This window comes from Sinocyclocheilus grahami, unplaced genomic scaffold (assembly GCF_001515645.1).
Source record: "Sinocyclocheilus grahami isolate Dianchi unplaced genomic scaffold, SAMN03320097.WGS_v1.1 scaffold207.1, whole genome shotgun sequence".
NCBI classification, from domain to species: Eukaryota; Metazoa; Chordata; class Actinopteri; order Cypriniformes; family Cyprinidae; genus Sinocyclocheilus; species Sinocyclocheilus grahami.
Window position 1 is genome coordinate 135346 of NW_015505386.1, and position 25591 is coordinate 160936.

A 25591-nucleotide genomic window follows, 5' to 3' on the forward strand; every position below is an offset into this window, starting at 1 on the left:
ATCAAGGAATGATACATTTTCCATCCGGAAGATTTCATTCTCTGAGCGGGAACATCAGCACAGACCTGCAGTACGGGAACAGGGATGCGCTTACGTGTCAATATTGACAGCTTCCATTTACTTTGTGAGGTAGGATGTGAATCATAAGTGGTAACAAATGTTTAAAAAAACTGTTAAGAAGCAATAAAAGTAAATAAAAAAATTTTCAGCTGGATAATAATTTTGCAGTTGTGATAGGAGATGCCATGAACAGGAAAGTGTGGATGGATAAAGGGAAACTCCCATTGTGTGGCCTTCCTGTTGCTCCATTTAAAGTCAAGCTAAGTGCCAGTTGTTTTGCCTGTTTAATTTGGCTCTCTTCCATGGCTACAGACGAACTCAAGTTATTAACCTAGACTTTATATTTTCTGAAGATGTAATGCATGCAAATGCAAAAGCTGTTGCCACAACACCACTATGCATTTGCTACGGTGTTCACAGCATTTTTTAGAACAGTGTTATGTAGTTACAAGGTTGCTTTCTGGTCCAAGTCAAACAAACTCATTGCCAAATTTAGCTGATATTCAAGGATCAAGATACAGCTTGGGGCTCTGGGTTTCTTCACCTGTCTTCATCACTTAAAACAGCAATAGCACACAATTTGATGTGTCATAAATATCCATAGCATTGTGCTTAAACAAACATGCATTCTCAATCCAACAATCTTGATCCGAAAATAGAGCTTTAAAGTTGATTCTGTGAGACATTCCTAGCTTTACAGGCAATGGGCTCACCTGTTTCCATTCATTTGGCTCTTTCTCACTCTCTGTACTTATTAACTTCATGGGAATGAGCTATAATCCCTGCTGCTATGGGAACTATGCTGTCTGGCTATCACCCGCTACATAGCAAGGTGCTAATGTGATTACATCTGGTTCCGGATCGCACAGAAGGGTAACCATGACTGGGTTACATTTCACACAAACATGCTTCAACTCTCAAATGCCATCTGTAAAATATGATAATTCTTAAATATAATGGTATACCTCAAAAAAAATTTTTTTTTAATCTAAAACTTGTACATTCACCAAGGCTGCATTTAATTAATCAAAATACACTAAATATTAATAAATATTATTACAATTTACAATAACTATTTTCTATTTTAATATGTTTTAAAATGCAATTTATTCCTGTGATGCAAAAGCTGAATTTTCAGCAGCCATTACTCCAGTACTCCATCATTCTAATATGCTGATTTGGTCTTATTTTTGTCAACAGTTTAATACGATCAAACTGTTTAATAAAAATCGTAAAAAAAAAATAAAAATTGTATGCAAAATGTGATGCATTTTTTCAAGATTCTTTGATTAATTGAAAGTTCAAAAGAACAGAATAATCAATTTTAAACATTATAAACGTCTTTACTGTCATATTGGAACAATTTAATGCATCCTTGCTGAATAAAATCACCAATTTCTTTAAAGAAACCTTACTGACCCAAAATGTTTGTGCAGTAGTGTATTTACACACACACACACACATTACATATACACTATATATCCTAATTAATCAAACATCAAAGCACATTTGACTGTATCAAACAGTTTAATAAAATTCTTTAAATTAATAATTTGAATGAATGTGTGTGAGAGTGAAGAAGTGTAGTAGAGAAGGCAGGCTTCCACTCATTTGCACAGAGTAACTGATAACAGCTGGATGTAGGATCATTTTAATACTTCAATTCTACAGCAATAAAATATTTGATTGTGGGATTTCTAGGTACAGCAAAAGGGACATGTGATTATAGATGATACTAACTAGGGATCACCTATAGTGAAAGCATTCTTCTACAACCATACTAATGCAAACAGGCCACTGAAAACCAGCCTGTTAAGATTTGAAAATTAATATGCAGCTTTTCACATCCTTAGTACTTAGTATCCGTACAAAATGATGAAACAAATACACATTTAAACAGTTATAAACACAACAGAAGTCAACAAAAAATCTCCTGTATTGAACACAATAGAGTTTTTGTTACATCAGACTGTGTTTGAAGTGTCTGAGGGTCTCTTCTAATTTGCCTGGCTTAGATCCTAATTATCATTAACAAAAACCCAATAATGACATACACTCTCATTAGTGAGAGAAGTGCAGTGGACCACAGGAAATGAGAACCCAGATTTACGCCCACATCTTTCAATAGCCACATTAAGACATTAAAGATCCCTGCGATGGAAACCTCTATTTTGGTTTAGAATGCTTCCGTACAGTACAGGAAGAACCTGTGTAAGTCCCTGCTGATGAAAATTTACTTTCTGCAACCAAATTGGCAACGTGTGAACTCAATGTGGGAAGACTTAAGGGTGGATGTTTGCTGTGCGTTACTGAGCACTCAAGGGTGTGTTTGGATTTTATAGTGCATATTTAAACATGTAAACCATGTTTGTTTGTGCCTTTACTTTATAAGAAGTACACATTTTGAGTCTCACCACCAGAATGGCAGATAACACAGCTATGCAGTTGCTTGGTTCTCACATGGTGGGGTTTGTATATAGTACGTGGACTCATTCAGGGATCTGCTGCAGAGATAAGCCGCCGCTCTCAATGTGCGCTCTGCAAATCATCATTGTGGCAACAACAAGCTGTTTCCAGATCTCTGTAGAGCCTTAGATCCTCACGTTCCCCTGAGACAGCAAGCGCAGGGTCCAATTCTGCGGTTACCACAGCAACGCAGCTAACCTTTTCTCAATCCACTCCATCACCTCTGAAGAGAGCAATGCAGCACTCAGACACCTCACATTACCCAAACACTTCTTATGTAAGTGCATTACGAAGTGAACAGTGGTCGGAACTGCAGCGTAATGGAAAGAGAATGTTCCCCATATGTGAAACAGCAGGGTTAAATTCTTACATCTCTTTTACCCTGTGCTTTATGAGGAACAGGGTTAAGGTGGCATTTTAAGGTTCGGATTTCAAGTTTTTTCAGATTGGTATGCTATGTGCACAAACTAAATAGCCTATTTTCCAGCCTACCACTTGATTATACCAAAGCAGCTTCAAAAGTCTGCAATTAACAGAACTTACAAATCAAAATAAAAGAAGGCTCAGGACACAGCCCTGTTGTACCTCAAACCTTACACATAAACGCAAAACATTTCCTTGTTCTGAGTGAGTTGTATGACTATAGGACAAGTTTGAATAAGCATAACAAAATACACTCCTTGGGTATAGAGATTAACCAGGAACATTTTCTTCAAGGAAAATGTCTTTGCAGCACAATGATTGGTTGAATACCCTGCCACTGTGATCGGCTGTTACTGTAAAAAAAAACTGAAATAAAATCAAATATAAATATTAAATAAAACATAAATAAATCAATTAGAAAACGTTGCCTCGACAAATGACCTAACTTAAATAAATTTTAAGCTGAAGTGCCAAAATTACTGCAACTAAAATTAAAATATAAACTGAAAGCATAAAAATAAAAGTTAATTCAAAATATTAATAAACACTATAATAGCATATAAATACTACTAAAATAACACTGAATGTGATAGTCCAAAAATCAACCTGATTTCGTCAAACTGGTGAGAAAAAGGCTAAATTAAAAATGAACATCAGTGACTGCAACATTCATGACAGTGAAAACCTTTACAGAAAAGAATGTGATTATTAATAATAAAAACAAATAATAATATTATTAAAATAATACTACTAGTACTACTACTAATAATAATAATAACAAATAATATAAAAAAACAAAACAAAACATAACAGCCGGTATGAATGCATAAAAAGATTATTATGAAAATTAACATCACTCTGTTACAGATATCATAGCATAGCATTTATGAAAGTATGATAATTTCCATAAATGCGCCTCAAACAAGCAGCAGACCAATTGGGGTTTGCTTTTTATAAACAGTCTACAGGTTGCTTTGTTCACCTGTGTGAAACAAGCTTGATTATCCACACATGGTCTGGTCACCATCTGTGAAATGACTGCATGGCTAGCGGCTCTAACCACAGTTCTGTCTTTCTGTGTGAAATATGACATGCTATGCTAGCCTGAGGGGGGGAGTTCAATGTGGCAGCTTTTTTGAAGTCACACGCTAGAGAACAACAAACAATCTACTTTACAATGGAAAACATGCATAAACATGTTTCCGCACTGGGACATGAGATAAGAGAGAGAAAGAGAAAGACTAATCAGCCTCTGGACTTGTTACAGAACACTGAAAACCCCTAGAGCAATATTGCAGGTAAGAAAGGATTATATTAGCACATATACAGTATATAAGAATATTTTAATCTTTCTTGTTTGATGACCCATACAGTTTTATCCAGCAACTGGATATACTAAAGGTGCTCATTGTGCAGATGTGTGTCAATGAGAAAGCGATTGTGATAGTGTCCTACCAGTGTCCAGCTGTCGTCATTCCCACAGGGGTCTGAAAAAGAAGCTTGGACAGATAATCTCTGCTCATGTTCTCCATAATTACTGCACTCACATCCCAAAATTCAGTTCACACTGCCCACTATGAAACTCTTAGACTATTACAATGAACATTTGAGCCATCAATCAGACACTGACTTGATGAGCATAGAAAATAAATTAAATATATGGATTTCCTTCAGTCATATTTCCAATAAAGTGTGTAACTCGCGTTACCCCCAACACTGACTGTAGCCTGGTCGGGTCGTCGCCGCTGCGGAGTAACACATACCTGCGTGAATCGCCATAGACATAAACTTAGAGAAGTAGCTCCGGTTGGAATGTTCTTCCGCGGGATGTGTGCAGTTCTGTTTATTAACCGCTAGAGCGCCAAAAGTTACATAGTGCGGCTTTTAAAGGAATAATTCACCCAAAAATGAACATTTACTCACCTTCAGGCCATACAAGATGTAGATGAATTTGTGTCTTCATCAAAAGAGATTTGGAGAAATGTAGCATTAGGCTACATCACTTGCTCACCAATGATCCTCTGCAGTGAATGGGTGCCGTCAGAATGAGAGTCCAAACGACTGATAAAAACATCACAATAATCTACAATTAAACCACACGACTCCAGTCAATCAATTAACATCGAAAAAAATCCATTATTAAGACATTTGATTATTATTCTGTTTATCAGCTGTTTGAACTCATTCTGACGGCACCCATTCACTACAGAGAATCCATTAGTGAGTTAGTTATGTAATGCTAAATTTCTCCAAATCTGTTCTGATGAAGAAACAAACTCATCTTCATCTTGGATGGCCTGAAAGTAAATTTTCATTTTTGGGTGAACTATTCCTTTAATGGCCTCTTACAGTCTTTTCAGTAAAATGTACAAATGTTCAATAAAATGTAAGCCTGTTCAATTGCAAAAATGTACAAAAGTATAAAATCCTTGTTTTGGAAGAAAGAAATTGTGCAATAAATAATGAACTGTCTTAAAATGACAAAGTATAAAACACATGGTAGCTTGCCCCAATCTGACATTCATGATAAATACTCTTGTGAGAAAACAGTTCAACCTTATTGTTGGCTCTAAAATGAATGTCAGTGTGGTGTTATTGTGTTCAGCTATAGCATAAATATGATATTGGAATTTTAGCTTGGAAATATAAAGACAGATTTGAATTAATTTCGAAATTAATAACTAGAAAAACACTTTTGTCTAATTGGGTTTTTCAGTTCTTAAACATTAGTTAGTGAAATATTACATAAAATATTGCATATAATGTAAAACATATACATTTATTTTTGTTAATTTACTGTATTTATTAATTTACTGTATTAGACTCATTATAAATAAATTAAGAGTAGGAAAATGAACAGATAAAATAACATGGGAATTCAGATGTCATGTTTATGAAATTTAAAATTCATACTTATAGTGGCATCTAGTGGCCAAAGTTACCACATGCAAACTGTTTGTTTTCTTCCTCATGCATTGCTTCTTGAGGACATTTTTTAAAAAGATAAATAAGCAAACAAACAAATACAAACATACATAAATGTACAGGCACAAATACATTTTTCCTGCATTATTTATTGAGCATTATTTTTTTGCTCCCAATCTAGTGTGTCCAGGGCTGTTGCCAAGGTCCTTGCCTGAGTATAGAGATAATAAATAAGTATTAAATGCTGTAAAGTTTATTAATTTTTATCACCATCATATTCAGAGATCCACAACCTTCAAGACTCAAATGTATCACTTATAGTGAGACTTGCAATTGTTTTGAGAAGTAGATACCTCAGTTCTGAGGGACCTTTTCAGATTGCTTGGGTTCATGGTACGTGGCCTGGATGGCGGGAATTTATACATAGGACGGGCCACTGCAAACCAAAGAGATTCAAAACAAAACAGACATGAAAACGTACTCTGATACCTCACCTCAGTGAGGTTAAACTGATGACATACTGTCCTGAGACATACACTTTACTGTATAAGGAGATCTGTGCCGCTTGCTTACCTGTAGATGGATCGAGTCCTGGGACGGAAAGCAAGGCAGGATGTGCATAGGAGGCAAGAGACTTTTCTACAGGGCCTTCTATGGTCAGTTTTGGTAGTCTCAACTGCAAAAGCATGATGCCAGAAACAAAATCAATGCTTCAATACAGGTATTAAACTGTGACATTCGCATTTTTACCACCAAAGTGGGACCTGTGAGTGTTTCAAGATACCTCTGTTTTGCATGAGCAAGATGTTAGATGTCTGGATGGTCGGAATTTGGCCAAAAAAGGAAGAGCCACTACAAACCATATGGATTGAAGACAAAAAGGAAATGAATAGTTAGCACCAGTGCGACTCTAAATTCTGAAGAGGCATACAAAATTTAAAAAAAAAAAAATCTATTAATATGCTATGATATCTAACAGAGTGATGTTAAAATTAAACGCTATAGTGCTGAGATATATGTAAGGAGATTTGGATCACACTCACCTCTGGGTTGATCCAGACTCAGGAAAGAAGGTCCAGTAGGGGGCGCAGTGGAGGCCTGTGGCCCTCTGTTGACAGATTTTGGTAGCTGCAAAAGCACAATGCTATTTTTAAAGGATTTGCTCAAAACATATTTCAGTATATAAACGATATAAATGTGATGGCCTATTTTAGTAAATACTTTTCAAGTTCAACTTTTAGACGAACAGCGTTAAAACCATCTTTAAACAATTAATTATCCCCTGACTAATATGTGAGAGACATTTTTCTGACCTTTTCCTTGTGACCACTTCTCTCCACATCAGGCCTTTTAAAAGCACAATGCTATTTTTAAAGGATTTGCTCAAAACATATTTCAGTATATAAACGATATAAATGTGATGGCCTATTTTAGTAAATACTTTTCAAGTTCAACTTTTAGACGAACAGCGTTAAAACCATCTTTAAACAATTAATTATCCCCTGACTAATATGTGCGAGACATTTTTCTGACCTTTTCCTTGTGACCACTTCTCTCCACATCAGGCCTTTTGTAAGCTAAAACAATAATAATAAAAAAACACGTTTAAATTGTAACATGGCCCTTAAAAAACATGGCCCTTAAAAGAACTTACCGGGAGTTCTGATACTAACTCCTTGGCAAATCATTCCTCTGAAAGTAAAATTTGAAAAATATTTTATAGAGTCGAGAGATGTAGTTGATGGACTCGTTTGCAAATAGCTATGCTTTCGATCAAAGTTATCAACATACCGTATATGATAAATAGATAGATATTGATATCTTTATCATCAACTCAATTTTAAGAAGACACTTACCTGAACTTACGACTTTCTCTTAAAGCAAAATGTATTGATGCTGTTGGTGTATTTGAGTAAAAGTAAGACTTAAAAAGACAAAATCTTCCAAATGAGAATCTTCAGAAAGAGACTCTGTGTAAATCAGTTATGTATGACGCCACAATAACTGAATACGTCACCTCAGTGAAAAAAAATCTATTCGAAATCACTAATGAAAAGAAAACAATTGATTTATTAATTCCTGTTCGTGGTATTTTGTAACAATTCATATATGTAATTTTTGAATATATATATATATAGCCTATATATATATATATATATAAATAATATATATATCATCATCTGACTCTGCGCGCAATCTTTAAAAGTTGTATTCGCTTTTGAGAGTAAGAACACAAGTCCCCGCCCAGCACTGGCAAATGGCCAATAATATTTAAAGGCGTGTGCCATCGCGGTGCTTATTGGCTGAGAGAGCTGTCACTCCAGCCTTTAGTGGGCTGGCTAATTGAATCGCTGAGTGCGATACACTTCTATCCATCTCACTCGCGAGGAAGGTAGTTGCACATTACCGACTATCAGCAGTCGCTACCGGAGCCGCATGAGAAATATATATATAGGCTATATATATATATAATAATTATATATATAGCCTATATAAATATATAATTTAAAACTTATATCGCAGCAAAAAGGAGACAATCTAGGGTCATAAACTTGATTTTAATGGCAAGTATCAACATTTCATCAGTCAATACAAAACGACTAATAAAAAGACGCTATAAAAATCTTGTCACTTTGGCCCTCAAGAAATGCTTCAGCTGACCCTTATGACAAGCATCTTCATCTCAAGTTAATGTATAGAAAATATCTTAAATAAATATAATTCCATCTAATCTAAATTATGCCCACACATTTAAGTGAATCAGACATAAGACCTTTGTGAAATACGAGGTACACAGATTGACATCCTTTTGAGAACAGCCATCAGTGACAAAATACAAGGTGTACATTATAATTAAGACTTGAAATGGAAAGGTCTGGGGCTGATATAACCGTTCTCTGCATGCTATAAAGCGACAGATTGTATTAAACTCTTGAGCTACATTATGGCTGTGACACTCAATGCAAAAGCTAGTCTAATAACATTGATGCATTTGAAATTCTCAGATGATATGTAGAAAGCGATGAATCTAGTGTAAGCAGCACCTCTAGTGTGATGGTGAAGCTGTGCAAGTTACAAAAGAGGCAGTCAAAAATCGAAATATATACGACTCATTTTCAACATCACCCTGACTGCAGAAATGGTTTTGTCATTGCACAAAAACATTTATCACTATTTAGTCTGCGTGTGTCCTGGTCCTTCATGAATGCATGAAAGCGAGATGAATGCATTGGCTGCAAATATGCACACACATACACAAATATTTAGTATTGGCACATGATGAAATGCACAGAGTCTGTGACATAATGATAAAGGCCACCGTACATGCCTTCCACACACACATGCAAACATGTTCAAGTCAGATCATTGATTTCCCTGATGTTTCTGTATCTAAAACATGTTAAACTATATTTTACTGGTCCATTCTCCCTCATTTAAACACTGTTTTTTGGGTTTGGTCATAGGAGCCCTGTGTTAAGGATGTCCTGAAGACTTCAAGTCACTTACACTTTAAGAATGCATTATATAATAATAATTATAAAGCAAAAACGCACAGGACTGAGAACCAGTGATCCACAGTGAAAGAAAAACATTCAAATAAAGTCGGATCCACATAAAGTGGCGTGAGAGAATCTTGTACACCTCCTTAATACCCAAAACCGATGCTTTTCAATTGTAGACAATTGAGAAGAATCTATTGCAACTACCACGATATCAGAGAGACAGGAGCTTCACGCGTCGTACCATCTCACTCTGTGCAGATCAATATAGTTCCAACTATGCTTAACATGGGAGGACTTGTGATCCCCCTGTGAGGAGCTCAGATGGTACGGTCTAGGCTTAGCCGAAACATTTTCCATAGCACAGCCTGCATTTTCTGATCTGAGATCGGTGACAGGGAGCAACATCCCTGCATTCTGTGAAGGGGACCGTGGTCACGGCTGGTCCCACTGTCAGGGGCTGCTTTCAGGGTCTTTCTGCGGAGAGCTGCAGGTCTCCTGGTTTTCCCTCATCAACGATGCAGCCTCATTGTTTGTCTCGCTTTGCTCCAGCACCAGCTGGATTGTAGTGCTTTCAGTCTCACCCTCGGCAAAATCTCCTTCCTTAGCTAAACGGAACTTAATATTTAACTTCTCAGATTTTTCTAAAAGGAAAAAAAGAAAGAAAGAAACTCAAAATTGGATTCCATCTCAAAATGTGGCTTGTATCTTTAATCTATAAATTGTACATCTATCTATATACTTGAATTTGGAAATAAAAAATATAGTAAAATGCTATCCAAGTTTCTAAAAGCAATATATAAAATAAAATGCCAGCAAAACAAACAAACAAAAAAAATAGCAAATGTGTCACTCACAAAAGGTCATATGCTGACCAATTTGACTATTTGCTGAAGTCAACAAACTAAGAGTACAGAAGTAATCTATATTCAGTAGTTTTGGTCTAGTCAAATACCTTTTCCTAGTTGTTTCTCTTTGGGTAGCAGGAGGACGTCCACATTGTGATGTTCTTGCAGAGCGGCAGTGAGTGTAGCTCCCTCTTTGCTGAAGAGGAACACCAGGGGAACTGTGATGTCATCGGTAGGCTCTCCATCTCCAACCATCTGGAAGAGTGGAGTATCAGCACTGCTGCTGCCCTCTCTGTGATCTGTGGGAACATTCAAAACCGAAGGGTCCAGATTCTAAGACAATGCAGAGAAATCAGGTGCATAGTCTGCAAGTAATGTTACAGTAGATCTCACCAATGAAGATGACTCCAGTGGCTCCTGCTTCCTGCAGGCGCCGAGCTTTGGCAGCAAACATGCAGTCTCCTCTCAATGCCAGTGCTACGTGTCCCTGCAGCTCTACTGCGTTTTCAATCGGGCCACATGCCGTATAGGGAACACTTTTCACAATGCTGCCTTTCATCTTACAGAGAGACACAGAAAATACAATAATTAATTGTGGTAAATGTGTGACATACCAGCAGTGAAGTAAAGAAGGTTCCTCACCCCATGCTCTTGTTTGGTAAGATCCATTCCAAACTTTGCTGAACCAGCCGTAAGGACTGTTCGACCCAAAAACGGAGGGGAAATGAGCTGCACAATTAGTGGCACCACTTCCTCATGCTCAGGTGTTTGGCTCACCTCAGCAACCAGCTTTAACTTATACACACCCTTCTGAGAGTGCTATGGAAAAGAGAGAGAGAGAGAGAGAGAGATGAATGAACTGACATATGAAAGAAGAGATAAATCACTGATATCCAACAGTTGGTCCCAGTGTTAATTTGAACTAAAACTATTATTATTTTTATTATTTCATTTTTTTCATTAATCATTCTCGCCAATTCACCTGAAATGCTGAGCCTTGGCTGGCAGAGACCAGCTCAGTAAGGGGCGTCAGAGAGATGCCCATGCTTTTCAGAAACTCGATTGGCTCCAGGCCCATGTCATGAAGAGGCAGTTCAATCCCCCTGTGTTATTAAAAAAACAAAAACAAAACAAAAAGAGCAGTTGGGCCTTTTTTTCTTATAGATGCTGCTCTATGATAAACCTGTAACATATGACCCACCTGAGAGGTGAGGCCTGCTGGGCTCTTCCCACACCGGTGAGGTATTTATAGCTGTCCCTGATTGTCTTGGCAAAGGTGGGGTTGTTAGGGAACAGGGTTTGAGCACTGGGGCATGAATATGAAAATAAATCATCTTCATGAGCTTGAGGTTCCTGAAAGATATACAATGATGTTGAAATCCATTAACTATGTCTCCAGCCACATATTTGTAAGCTAATTTTGGGATATCGCATAAAAAAAAAGGAAGTGACAATTCTGTTCTCTTGAACACATGATTTTTTTTTTAAACGGTTTTATTTGCAAATGTTTAATGCAATATTCCATTTTTGGATGGAAACACTGGTATTGTAGACAATTACAGACAAAAAAATAAAGCCAAAAGTTGCAGAGATTATCACATTGTGGGGATTTAAAGCTTTAAAACCAAAGTCTGAGAAACATTCAGTCAAACTTCTTATGGATCAAAAAGGTCCCATACTAGATGGAACATCATTTTGGAGTCCCGTTTGAGAATAAGGTGATCTCTTACTGTGTTGTTGGTATGGCAGGGGGGTTGGGTTGTAGACAGAGATACTGGGAGCAAATGAGCCTCAGTAGTGAAAATATAATCATCTATGTTTATAGGCAACTGGCTCTTCTCTGAGAAAAGCAGGTAGAGGTACTTAAACATCTCAGCCAGGAAGAAGGAATCCATCCTTGAAATAAACAAACATAAAAATTATTTTACTACTACAGCCTTTCAAATTTAATCTAGATATACAATACAAAAATTACTAATAGGACTCTCACCTGTCCTCATGCGTTCCTGTCCTCACATCCTGTACGGCAGCGAAGCCACAAGGGACCCGAGCGTGAGTGTTCAGCTTCTCCACTATAGACTGGCCTACTTTCAAATAGTAAGGATCACCTGTGGCCTAGAAATGAGGCGGAAAATGTTACTTCAAAACAATAAAGACAGACAAAATAACTAGTGCAAGACAGTGCAAGTCAACTGTGACCCTGAGCTCTGTTCACACTGACAGCGAATACATTTCTGTGCTGTTGGTTATTAGTAGGCGTTCATATTCAGCTGTATCAGGTGGTATACCTACTTTGTAAAGGTATAGATGCTGCTCTATGATAAACCTGTAACATATGACCCACCTGAGAGGTGAGGCCTGCTGGGCTCTTCCCACACCGGTGAGGTATTTATAGCTGTCCCTGATTGTCTTGGCAAAGGTGGGGTTGTTAGGGAACAGGGTTTGAGCACTGGGGCATGAATATGAAAATAAATCATCTTCATGAGCTTGAGGTTCCTGAAAGATATACAATGATGTTGAAATCCATTAACTATGTCTCCAGCCACATATTTGTAAGCTAATTTTGGGATATCGCATAAAAAAAAAGGAAGTGACAATTCTGTTCTCTTGAACACACAGAATTAAAACGGTTTTATTTGCAAATGTTTAATGCAATATTCCATTTTTGGATGGAAACACTGGTATTGTAGACAATTACAGACAAAAAAATAAAGCCAAAAGTTGCAGAGATTATCACATTGTGGGGATTTAAAGCTTTAAAACCAAAGTCTGAGAAACATTCAGTCAAACTTCTTATGGATCAAAAAGGTCCCATACTAGATGGAACATCATTTTGGAGTCCCGTTTGAGAATAAGGTGATCTCTTACTGTGTTGTTGGTATGGCAGGGGGGTTGGGTTGTAGACAGAGATACTGGGAGCAAATGAGCCTCAGTAGTGAAAATATAATCATCTATGTTTATAGGCAACTGGCTCTTCTCTGAGAAAAGCAGGTAGAGGTACTTAAACATCTCAGCCAGGAAGAAGGAATCCATCCTTGAAATAAACAAACATAAAAATTATTTTACTACTACAGCCTTTCAAATTTAATCTAGATATACAATACAAAAATTACTAATAGGACTCTCACCTGTCCTCATGCGTTCCTGTCCTCACATCCTGTACGGCAGCGAAGCCACAAGGGACCCGAGCGTGAGTGTTCAGCTTCTCCACTATAGACTGGCCTACTTTCAAATAGTAAGGATCACCTGTGGCCTAGAAATGAGGCGGAAAATGTTACTTCAAAACAATAAAGACAGACAAAATAACTAGTGCAAGACAGTGCAAGTCAACTGTGACCCTGAGCTCTGTTCACACTGACAGCGAATACATTTCTGTGCTGTTGGTTATTAGTAGGCGTTCATATTCAGCTGTATCAGGTGGTATACCTACTTTGTAAAGGAAATATGTGCTTTCAGCAAACTCCGGTCTCAATGGGTGCTGGCCCCAGTGAACTCTGAACTCGGTGGTGAAGGCCTGTTAGCCAACATAAATTGTAGGCAAAGACATTTGGAGGATTAGTACTGAAAAAATTTAATATTCAGCTGTGATCTTTGGAGATTGAGGATGTTTAGGTGTGTTTAATGTGATTTATGCAAATGTAGCCCATTATTTACCTCAGGGAGGAAATTGTGCTGTTTAGTCACTTGGTACAGCATCTCATGCGTCTCTATGGCAGGTTTCAAGTCTCCTCTCAAAACCTGAAAGATATTTTGGTATAGTTATTAATTTATTATTTTGAACTTGAAAAATTTCACTTTAAAAACAGCTACAAGTGCTTCTTTCTTTTAAGCAAGTTGATTCTAAACTAGAATCTAAATTTAACATGCCATCCAGTAGAGTCATACTGAGAACATAAATATTTATTAATGATCACGAAAATGCATTTCATTAAAAATATTTTTACATTTAACTACGGAATTATTTTGCACTGAATATTAGACTACCGTGTCATTTTCAGAATTATATGCCATTCAATCTCTTGGTAAATTGGCACATCTTACTAATGTTATATGAACAGTTTTATTTTAGTATTATTTATATACTGTTGTAGTGTTTATTAATGTTTTGAATTAGCTTTTATTTTAATATATTCAGTTTTCATTTTAATTTTAGTTTGTGTTTTAGTAATTTTGTTATGTGTTACTTTAATTTCAGTTTTAGTATTTTAGTAAATTTCAGTACTTCCACTTAAATTTAGAAAACTAAAAAGGTGGCTACCGTTCTTGCATTCAGTTTCAACAATGCTGTAATAGTAAAAAAAGTAGTAGTCAACTGGCCAATAAAGTCCTAGCTGACCCATCCTGTTAATGCAAAAATATCTGTATTCTGAGTCAACTTGGAATATAGAGGATGAAGAAGTGAACCTGTAGCCCAGGGAAGAAGGCAAGCAAGGAATCCATCCAGCTTCGCACATTTATAGTGGGGTTGTGCATGTGCACGTTGAGCAGCAGAGGAGGCTGGCTGATGTACTTCATAATGGCACTATAGTGCTGTCACAACAGACAAAGTCACATGTGCAGATAATAGATGTAAAACAATCTCTGTTTGACTAATAGAGGCTTGATTATTCCAGGAGAACAAAGAGCCCTTACTGTGTTGAATCTGTTAAGGTACACCTTATCCCCAAGAAGAATATAAGCTTTCATCAAGTATTCATAATAAGAGTCGATTCCAGCGCCAACCCCACTATCTGTCATGAGAGAAGGTACTGATATGAATACTGTCTCTGTAAGAGTCAAAGTGGGATTAGATGAGGTAAAGTGTGGGACTTTTTTTTACTGTGCAAATGAAATGACAGCAACTAGAAATGTCAGAGCGAGGCCACACCTCTGCGAACCCAGTCTCCGTTGTGGATGTTGATCACAGTGCCGACAAGGTCACTTCCTCTTTGCCTTTTCTCCCAGAGGACATCCATAGCTTTCCTAGCATGTTCCTAGGTTGAACAACCTCTTAGCACACACGTCTCACTGTCTGAGTCTTGATCTGTTATTAGTAAGAAAACATGCTGGATGTTTACCTCAAATATTGGGTCCCCGGACAGTCGGCTGAGAGCTGCAAACTCCAGAATCATGGTGCCTGCACAAGCAGTGCAAGTGTCCGACTCCGTTCCTGTCCGAGAAAGGGGGTTGACGACCCCATAGCGCAAATTTACCTGAAGAGGAAAATGAAAATGCTTTAAATATGAATAAAAACATTTAAAAGAAATGTTTGGTCAAGATTTAAAACAATGTGGAATCATTCTCATGTAGCTCTTGCATATCAACAAATTTTTTTTGATAAAATAAAAAAAGGCAAAAAGTGACTAGTGTTATAGGATCCATGTTACAATTCACCCCAAAATTAAAAGGAAATTATTTTACATAGTGATTAAACGTATATTCCCCTAAAAATCATTCTATTGTAATTATTCAATTGTCATTTCAATTAGCATAAAAATATTATACTGCTATTAGTGTCAGATATTTTGATTGTGATATTCGAGAGATGCATTTCACCTCCAGATTCAAGGATATTTTGCCAATTTTCAACCAGCTTTTTATTGTTACAATGTCAGTAGTATATGTAACTAAACAGTGTGTACTCTTGCCAGCACACAGATATTTATTTGTCAGCAAAATTCTGCCAGCTCACTTTTGGCAGCTCCAGAGCTTTTGTTAAAACTACAAATCATACTTCTGCATTTTTGTATTCCCACTAATAGACAGTTAGATTGATAGACAATCAGTGCCAAAATGAAAAGTGCATAATGTGTATTGAACTATTTGACAAAATGGAACAATAAGCCCTTTTTTTCTAGTCATGTAGCACTGATTTCAAATTATTCAAGTTTTATTAAAAGCCCATCTTGCCAGCAGTGAATTACACCTTTATGTCATTCTTCTGCCAATAGAAGGACAGATAAAATTATTCAGGTATAAGTCAATAGTGGTGGAGTTACCCGAGGATAAGGAAGGCCACTGGTGGTGTTAAAGGCAGGCAGGAGGCGGCAGCCCAGTTCTTTGGCCATGTGAAGCAGTTCATCTCTGTACCACTGCATTCTCTCTCTACGCTGCTTTAGAACATCTGCCATGACATGGGCGCCCAACAAGCCACTGGAAGAAAAGGGAAAAGTTTCATCAATAATGCATTTCATGGAGGAAGTCTATAAGAACAGTGATCGTAGAGAATAAGGCCCGTAAATCTAATTATGTCAAAAGCCTGCTTTAAAATCTACTGTATTCCTGCTCAGTTTTTTGACCCAGTGTTTTTAAAAAAACATAAACACATCCAAAGCTAAAGAAACATCATGATTCGTACCCCAGCACACGGATATTGGTCTCAAAGACAGAGACGACTATGTCATTATCAAATCTGACGTCTTGCACGGTCTTCTTCACAGCCTCCTCAAATTCATCCAGTTTATTTAACAACTGCTCAAAACACACGAAACAACAGTTTAGAAGCATCTATTATTATGTCCTTAGTATTGATTTGAATAAGCTTGCTTAACATGTCTGGCTGATTAAAAAACCTCATTAGTGTTTTTGATCAAGTTAATATTATTTCCATCAAAGAAGAAAAGATTTAACTCACCACAAGAGTATCTAAAGTGTCTATTAATGTTAAAGAGAACCTGTAAAGAGAGAAAGAGAGGATGCCATTAATACCCCCAAAGAATCAACACAGAAATCTTTACTAAAAAACTGATCGAATACATTTTAGATGTCCCATCAATGTTTATATCAATCTTTGAAACTAAATATAGCAAACTGACTGGTCATATTTCCAGAATCTAAAGTAACATGTCATTACAAGGGTCATGTGCAGCAAAAGTTTGAATAAAAATGGTATCACTTTATACTAGTGCTGTCAAACGATTAATCGCATCCAAAATAAACGTTTTTGTCTACATAATATATGCGTGTATACTGTGTATATTTATTATGTATATATAAATACACACACACACACACACAGAGTATATATTTTGAAAATATTTACATGTCTATATTTATATTCATATATAAATATATTTAATATATGAACATAACATTTTTCTGAAATGTATACATGCATGTGTGTGCATTTATATATACATAAATATACACAGTACACACACACATATTGTGTAAACAAAAACTTTTATTTTGGATGCGATTAATCGCTTGAAAGCACTACATAATCATAAAATATACATTATACATAATCATTATGAGCTTGACTCACTTTCCCAGAGAGTCATCAATGTCCCCTCGATTGGGTTCCAGCCCTCTCACCCTTCCTCTACAGCTGAGGGGCATCAACTCATCTGCTGGGTATGCATAGTCCTAAAAGAGAACAGAAGGAGAAACAATGCATCTCAAATAGTCGCAATAACAGATGCATTCATTTTCACAATTTCACACTTTAGAATTATTTTGGTACAACAATCACTTTGAATGCCAGTCATTTAGGTCCAATAAATACAAATGATTCAGAAAAACAATGTTCTTGTTAGTGAACACTAATTCAAAATTATTCCTGAATTATAAACAGTACATTTTGGGTATTTACTCACCATGAAGCACTACTTTATACATAATCATTATGAGCTTGACTCACTTTCCCAGAGAGTCATCAATGTCCCCTCGATTGGGTTCCAGCCCTCTCACCCTTCCTCTACAGCTGAGGGGCATCAACTCATCTGCTGGGTATGCATAGTCCTAAAAGAGAACAGAAGGAGAAACAATGCATCTCAAATAGTCGCAATAACAGATGCATTCATTTTCACAATTTCACACTTTAGAATTATTTTGGTACAACAATCACTTTGAATGCCAGTCATTTAGGTCCAATAAATACAAATGATTCAGAAAAACAATGTTCTTGTTAGTGAACACTAATTCAAAATTATTCCTGAATTATAAACAGTACATTTTGGGTATTTACTCACCATGTAACTGTTATAGGCATGATCAAACATCTCTAGAATTTGGTCCCTAAAAAATATAAAATAAATAAAAGTGTGCAGCAGTTACTCTTTCATATCGCACTAGAAAAAAGCCATGGAAATGTCCATGTAAACTCAATACAACTGCGATAGTAACTGTTGCAGAAGTCACCAACTTCAACAAGTCACCAATTAGGCTACCTTTTATTGTATACCTTCCACATCAGAACAAAAATACATAATCTCACTGCTGTAGGCAGTCTGTGTATACATGGATGTATGTGCATATACAGTTTAATTTTCATTTTGGGGTCAGGAAGTTTTTTGTTTTTTTTAAATACACAATTTGACATTTATATTTTTACAAAAGACTTCCATTTTTTTTAATGCTGCTCTTTCAACTTTGTATTCATAAAAGAATTCTGAAAAAAATGTATCACAGTTTCCACAAAAATATTAAGCAGCGCAACTCTTTTCAACATTGATAATAATAATAATGTTTCTTAAGCACCAAATCAGTATATTAGAACTTTTTCTGAAGGCACTGCAGAGTAAAGTAGTAATGGCTGCTTTGCCATTACAGAAATGAATATAATTTATAAAATTATTGAAATAGAAAACACCCACTTTAAACTGTAATAATATATTTCACAATATCACTGTTTTACTGTATTTTGTGAGCAAATAAATGCAGCCTTAAAGAGACTTTCAAAAAAAAAAAAAAAATTGGTGTACTAACAATGTCAGACAAAACCAAAATGACATGGAAGTACATGATCATGTTTAATTCAAAATAACGTATGGCCTTGTTTAGGTAATGGCCTTTTTAATTTCATAGTTTGTAAGTAAATACATGTAAGTAAATGCATCTGTAATCCAAGACCGTGTTAGTGGTTTAAAAAAAAGGATACAATTGGTGCCGTTTCTTACTACATGGACGTGCATATTTCATTTTAATACACCAAGGGCGTGTTATGTTCATAGTTACTTAAAAAGATAATTCCTTCTAAACATGGAAATTACGTTTAACCTCCATATTGGGAACTGACAGCCTTATTCAGCATTCACTTATAATTGCATAATTATTCCTTTAATAAAAGTGAAGATGACTAAGGCTATCATTCTATCACATCTCCTTTTGTGTTGCATGGACAAAAGTAGCAGGTTTTGCAAAAGTGTCAAAACGATTCTTTTGAACAATTTGTACACTGAAGTTGACCAGGCCACAGCATTTCACAGAGCAAAGAAAAGATGTATTCACCTGAGAGCTTACACAGCTGCTCCGAGATAACACTGGTAAGTTCTTGATAAGGGCACACATGTATTAAAAGTCACTTGCCTCCATTTGGCTAATGAAAACTATCTCCAGAACAGAAGATATGCGGTGCAGGACACTGGAGTTCTCCAGTGCTTGGAATGGATTGGATGGAATTCCTAAATTTTGCTTCTGAAGACAGGACCGCAGATTTACTCATGATTATAGCAAGTCATGGAATGTTGTTGATCTGGAGCGTAACAGGGACCTCCTTGTCTTCTTTTCTTCAAACTGTACTTTCTGAAGCACACTTGTTAGTACAAGTTTAATGTGTCAGTCCTCAAGGTGCTGTTTCCTGTAATGTGACTGTCACGAGTAAATGTTAAGGCTTTCTCTACCACCCTTTTATGACGTTTTTTAACATTAACACCTGCAGAAGTACTGAGAAAAGCCAAGGCCACAAACTCTGCTCAGATCTATCTTTGTTTCTTCTGACAGTTGCTAAGGTAATTTAAGCAAGTCAAGCAAAAAGTAAAGCTTGATGATGGCATTGAATCATTGCAATGTGGATAAATAGTAGTTAATCAGACATCCAGGATTGAACTTCATAGACTGGCAGGATTGTATTACCTGTTTTGACAAGGTAATTGAAGCATCATTGACTTCTGTTTATAGACTCTTCCCATGGAATGGGTTGACAGTCAACCCTCAATGGAAACATGCCACTAATTATTATAAGCCTGCTTATTATGTTCTTGTGTTCTGTCTTTTGCAGATGCACTTTGAAGGATCCAGCAATGTCACGCTGTTGTTTGACTTCTGGGATGTGCGTGGGCCTGCAGGTACATGGGATTTACAAACAAGACCGAACATGATCATATAATATGCATACATGACAGTTTATACCAAACCATCTTGCTTTCTTTTATCCGTTAGATGCAAAAGTTGTTTAACTTGCTTTCTTGTGCACATTACTTCACATTAAAGTGATAGCTCTTGCACAAATTACAATCATCTCATCAATTACTGCGGTGTTATTTTTATATATGTTTTATTATAATTTCAATTTGAATTATTCTATTATAAATACGTACACATGCCTTCAATTGAAGTTACAGGTGCATTAAAAAAAATTAGAATATCGTGAAACTTTCATATATTCTAGATTTGTTACATGTAAAGTAAAACATTTCAAAAGGTTTTGTTTTGTTTTAATTTTGATGATTAGAGCTTATAGCTCATGAAAGTCAAAAACACAGTATCTCAAAATATTAGAATATTTTCATTTGAGTTTCATTACATGACCATCCCTACAGTATAATTTCCGGGTATCTCTTGTTAAAAATATGTAAGTTTAAATATACCAAATTCTCTTCAACAACCAGACTAAATATTTAGCAAGTCACAGTTTGTTGTAAGCTAATATGCTAACTGACATAGCATTCATTTGTAGTTAATATTGCTAAAAACTAAAATGAACACACATCAATGTGATTGAGGATGCAATTTTATTTTTATTTTTTTTCGAAGTTGAATAAATGTTTCATTGTCATATTTTGTCATGCTTTGTGTGTTCTGCTTTGTGTCCACCCCGTCATGTGCTGGTCCACCCTGTCATCTTGATATTTTACAATATTTTAAATAATAATTCAATCATATCTATATAATCCAATGTGTTCAATAGCTAGGTGTGGGGGCAATAACATGCAAACAAAAAACTGCATCCAAATATCACAGTTTTCTCCAAATACGAAAAAATACATGTGTGAATTGCATGAGATTCTCGTTTAGGAAAGGGACATCATACCTTTCATAAAATATATATTTTGCATCTTAATTTTGCAATGAAAATGCATTTAACAGTAATATATATGTCCATGACAGGGTGGACATATCTTATGGTTTATGCTTCGAATAATGATGCATAATTATCTAAAAAAAAAAAAGTGTGGGAGCTCAGCTAATATGTTTCTATAGTACTTGAGTGTCTACTATTTATGACATGACAAAGCAAATGGGAAATTAAAACCAACATTTTTGAGTATTGTGAGGGTTGAAAGGCACTCTATGGTGATATTGACCCAGATAATGATATTATGTTTATTGGGGTTAAGATTTTTTAAATGTTTCTGTAGTCTCTTATGCTCACTATTTGTTTGATAAAAAAAATGAAAATAGAAATATTGTGAAATAAATATTATTACAATTTAAAACAGTTTTTGTTCAGAATTTTTTGAATATAAAATGTATGAAAGAACAGTATTTATTTGAAACAGAAATATTTTGTAACATTATAAATAACTGATTTATTTAAAAATGTATCACCTAAATGTATTTTAGAATTTTTGTCCAGTATACATCTGAAACGTCTTTTATAACCTTTTGTTAATTGTATAACTTGTATAATTTATTCAGAGATCGCCATGAAAATAGCCTTGATGCTGGCATGGCGTTAAAAAGTGAATAAATAACATTATAAATGTTACTTTTCTGTCAAACTATAACATTCTGTAATGCATCTTTGCTGAAAAAAAATATTAATTAAATTAAAAAAATTAAAATGATCCAACTATTTAATGCTATAACAATCAGATTAAATAAATAATTGGCTGAACATTATTTACTCGCCATTATTTACTACATTTTTAACAACTGATTTTAGCTATATAAACCTGAAGGGCTTACATTGAAATATTTTCACATTTTGATCTTCAGACCCTAGAGTTAAAAAAACATTTTATACTTTTAATTTTAAAAGTTAGATTAGCAATTTGAAGTGTGAAAAGCCTACATCTTGATTTCTCTCTCTACAGGGATGGTGTTGTCGGTCTTTGTCGTTCTACTGCTCACCGTGATCTACGAGCTTCTGAAAGTGTGGAAGGTCACTATTGAAAAACAGAAGCGATCCTCCATTACGCATTCATCCGCTCCGGTGTCTTTCTCACCTGAAGCGTCCTGTTTCGCCCCTGTCATGAAGTGTCAAGAGGGAAGCTCTTCTCTGACCAACAGCCCCTCTGAGATCTCATTAGCTCCCACTGAGAATACGGCCACCACTGCAGACACCACCGCCGCTGCTAAGAAGAGGTAATGCTCACGAGATAACTGGGAAGTGTTTTCCAAGAACTGGTATGACGTCAAAATCGGTCAGTTGGAAAGATAACCAATGAGTTGATGATTATTTATACCTCATAGCTTAATGAATCTCTGCTCTCCAACAAGTGTCTCTTTCCGTCTTCAGCTGGCTTCTGCACTGCCTCCAGACCTCCATACACATCCTGCAGGTGACGCTGGGCTACATGCTCATGCTCTGCGTCATGTCCTACAACGTGTGGATCTTCCTGGGGGTCATCATGGGATCTGTCTTGGGATACTTTCTGGCTTTTCCTCTACTGAATCACATTTGAGAAGACATGAGAGAACAAAAACATGTGGCGGGATCTCGAAATGTTCATCTGAGTTGACTGCAGACTCTAGATCAAGAGCAAAATGCAAGGTTTGTGTGGCCACGATCAATAAGACGTGCAAGAGATGTTGCGATATGTAGACTGAACAGGGATGATTCCATTTAGAAAATTTAAGGTTGTACTTTAAAGATCTTGCATGAAATCTTAATTAACTAAAATGTGGCAATGACCAATTGTAAAATTGGTTAAAAACCAACTTTCAAAAGTGTTTAAATTTTAAACCGCATTGGAAACACAATATCTTTCAAGTGTTAAACCATGTGATTTTACCTTTGTGGTTGTATGATGTGACCTCTTGTTCAAACAGTCAGCACTGTACTAAATTGAGATGTGCCTCATTGACCGGTTTTATACTTTCTACAACTACTGATGTAATTAATAAGCTAATTTTCTGTTACACAGATGAATGTTTAAATTCTCTTCTCTGAGATTTGCTTTACTGTACCTGGTGGTTTTCTGTTATTTTGGGAAATCACACTAGTTTTAAACCTCATATTAAACTTCCTACATGAGTCAAGATCAGGCGTTTTTGTGTCATGCTGGAAATTACTGCTGAATAGCAGAACAAACAATGGTTTGAACCATTGGTCAAAAAGAGAAATGCAAATCATGTGGCCTTAGTTAATGTTCGCCAGCAATACAGACGCATGGAAAGTGACTGACTGACTGAGAGCAGAAATGAGAAACTACGATCCTCACCGCAATTATTCAAATGCACTATTAGTAATGTTCCTCCAGGCAATCTTTTAAAACTGTTTTACTCCATTGCTTCATGGTTTTAAAATGAATTTTTTTTTATTGCCGAATATATTAAAGGTTTTGATTACAAGTCTACACCCTTGTCTACGGCCTTTGCATTTTAATAAGAAAAATACCAAGTTGCACCACATAAATTTGGAGTTTACATTTTAGCCAAAGGCTTTAAAAATCACACACACACACACACACACATACATACAGGTGCATCTCAATAAATTAGAATATCGTGGAAAGTTCGTTTATGAAAAATTTAAGGGGGTCTGAATACTTTCCGTACCCACTGTATATCCTCCTGACTCCCAGCTATGGAGTTTTGTCCTCTGTAGATTTCACCATGACCACTCCCTCTCCTTGGTCTTTAAAAATGGCTGACATTAAATGATCAAATTTAACACCGTTATGGAAATATAGTATTTTGTAATGATCATTTAAAATTTGACTAATTTTCAAATTGTTTGTCATAAATCAACATCTCAGAAAAATTTTATGGGGTTTTAAATTAAAATATGAAACAGGACATTGATTTCATACATGTCCGCTGTAGAGGACACTAGGACTTAAAGCATGTTTAGTACACATTTTGGGAGACACGACAAATGAATAGGGAAGAAAAAAAAAATATATATTCCTATGAAATATTAGATATTATGGAAATCTTGCCAATTATTACTCCCATTATTGCACTTATTTTTTCATTCTATGTTGCCCCAAAAACATTCAAATTCAAATTAGATAATCTATAGATACATTGTATATAATGGGGAAAACCCATTTATGACCATTTTACACATTTTCATAAAGAAAAATGGTTTTGAAAATATATTTCATAATAGTTGAGAATCATCTTTATATTAAGTTTGTTATAAAAAAATCTCACTGTTTTTGCCTTTTCATGTCTTTATTATTTTTTTAAAAACAGGACCTTTTAAAAGTCCTGATGTCCTCTACAGAGGACATAGCATATCATATGAATTAATTTTATTTTAATATATTAATTATAAAATATTATATATATTCCTATGAAATATTAGATATTATGGAAATCTTGCCAATTATTACTCCCATTATTGCACTTATTTTTTCATTCTATGTTGCCCCAAAAACATTCAAATTCAAATTAGATAATCTATAGATACATTATATATAATGGGGAAAACCCATTTATGACCATTTTACACATTTTCATAAAGAAAAATGGTTTTGAAAATATATTTCATAATAGTTGAGAATCATCTTTATATTAAGTTTGTTATAAAAAAATCTCACTGTTTTTGCCTTTTCATGTCTTTATTATTTTTTTAAAAACAGGACCTTTTAAAAGTCCTGATGTCCTCTACAGAGGACATAGCATATCATATGAATTAATTTTATTTTAATATATTAATTATAAAATATTTGCGGAATTGAGTGAAGAATTTTTTCATTTGCTAAAATTTATAGACGTTTGTAATAATGGTCAAAGGACAAAAGCATTTTCAGAGGCTGTTTGAATTCAATTTAGTATTAGTATATAAAACATAAAGGGATTATAATTATAGAAGCTTAAAATTGATACTACCGTTCAGAAGTTTAGGGTTGGCACGTCTGAGCACGAAACGCACATTACAGTGTTAATGCATTCTATAGAAAATAGCTCACTTTAAAGAAAGTCTACAAGCATTAAAAAGCAAGCTTTAATTGATCTGAATGCATTTGCAGTTATTGTTTAAGTGCTTAATTACACTGCATTAATGCATGTACAATTAGTGTTTAAATATATTCCACAATTAACGGAAGGCAAAAAAAGACTAATGTTTCAGATGGCCCCTATGAAATATCACTCTACTTTTCAGATCCATTCTAATGCGCCAAGCCACCTCACTGTACATATGAGTACATTCAGGTGAAGTCCATATATTTGCATTAGTTATAATACTAACCTCCTCGCTGATGTCAAAAGGTG

General features: G+C 35.5%; 2 protein-coding genes and 1 long non-coding RNA gene across 8 annotated transcripts; 1 reads left to right on the forward strand and 2 right to left on the reverse strand.

The window, feature by feature from the left end:
• Positions 1 to 5049: 5049 nt before the first annotated feature.
• Positions 5050 to 23746, forward strand: LOC107595667 (probable low affinity copper uptake protein 2). 5 transcript variants are annotated; one of them, XM_016286149.1, is made up of 5 exons: positions 5050 to 5056; positions 17481 to 17488; positions 20202 to 20268; positions 22240 to 22510; positions 22665 to 23744. In XM_016286149.1, exons 3-5 carry the CDS (start codon positions 20202 to 20204, stop codon positions 22828 to 22830), a joined length of 504 nt encoding a protein of 167 aa, XP_016141635.1. In that variant the 5' UTR covers positions 5050 to 5056; positions 17481 to 17488; the 3' UTR covers positions 22831 to 23744. The 5 variants fall into 5 exon arrangements, with proteins under 5 accessions (XP_016141635.1, XP_016141631.1, XP_016141632.1 ...); XM_016286145.1 differs by lacking the exons at positions 5050 to 5056; positions 17481 to 17488 and adding exons at positions 19181 to 19467; positions 19546 to 19653 and having other exon boundaries at positions 22665 to 23746; XM_016286146.1 differs by lacking the exons at positions 5050 to 5056; positions 17481 to 17488 and adding exons at positions 19188 to 19467; positions 19541 to 19653 and having other exon boundaries at positions 22665 to 23745.
• Positions 7434 to 7797, reverse strand: LOC107595668 (uncharacterized). The gene is made up of 3 exons (XR_001610287.1): positions 7731 to 7797; positions 7529 to 7566; positions 7434 to 7451 (listed from the first exon to the last, which is right to left on the reverse strand). It is a non-coding gene; the product is annotated as an uncharacterized lncRNA (long non-coding RNA).
• On the reverse strand, positions 8420 to 17567 carry LOC107595666 (ER degradation-enhancing alpha-mannosidase-like protein 3). Of its 2 annotated transcripts, XM_016286142.1 has the most exons (18): positions 17469 to 17567; positions 16836 to 16875; positions 16560 to 16672; positions 16201 to 16354; positions 15280 to 15414; positions 15090 to 15195; positions 14855 to 14952; positions 14627 to 14752; positions 13877 to 13960; positions 13653 to 13736; positions 13351 to 13475; positions 13091 to 13256; positions 12567 to 12718; positions 11205 to 11325; positions 10865 to 11041; positions 10616 to 10781; positions 10330 to 10521; positions 8420 to 10018 (listed from the first exon to the last, which is right to left on the reverse strand). In XM_016286142.1, the coding sequence occupies exons 1-18, from the start codon at positions 17540 to 17542 to the stop codon at positions 9828 to 9830; spliced, it is 2304 nt and encodes a 767-aa protein (XP_016141628.1). In that variant the 5' UTR covers positions 17543 to 17567; the 3' UTR covers positions 8420 to 9827. The 2 variants fall into 2 exon arrangements, with proteins under 2 accessions (XP_016141628.1, XP_016141629.1); XM_016286143.1 differs by lacking the exon at positions 16560 to 16672 and having other exon boundaries at positions 17469 to 17509.
• Positions 23747 to 25591: the final 1845 nt, after the last annotated feature.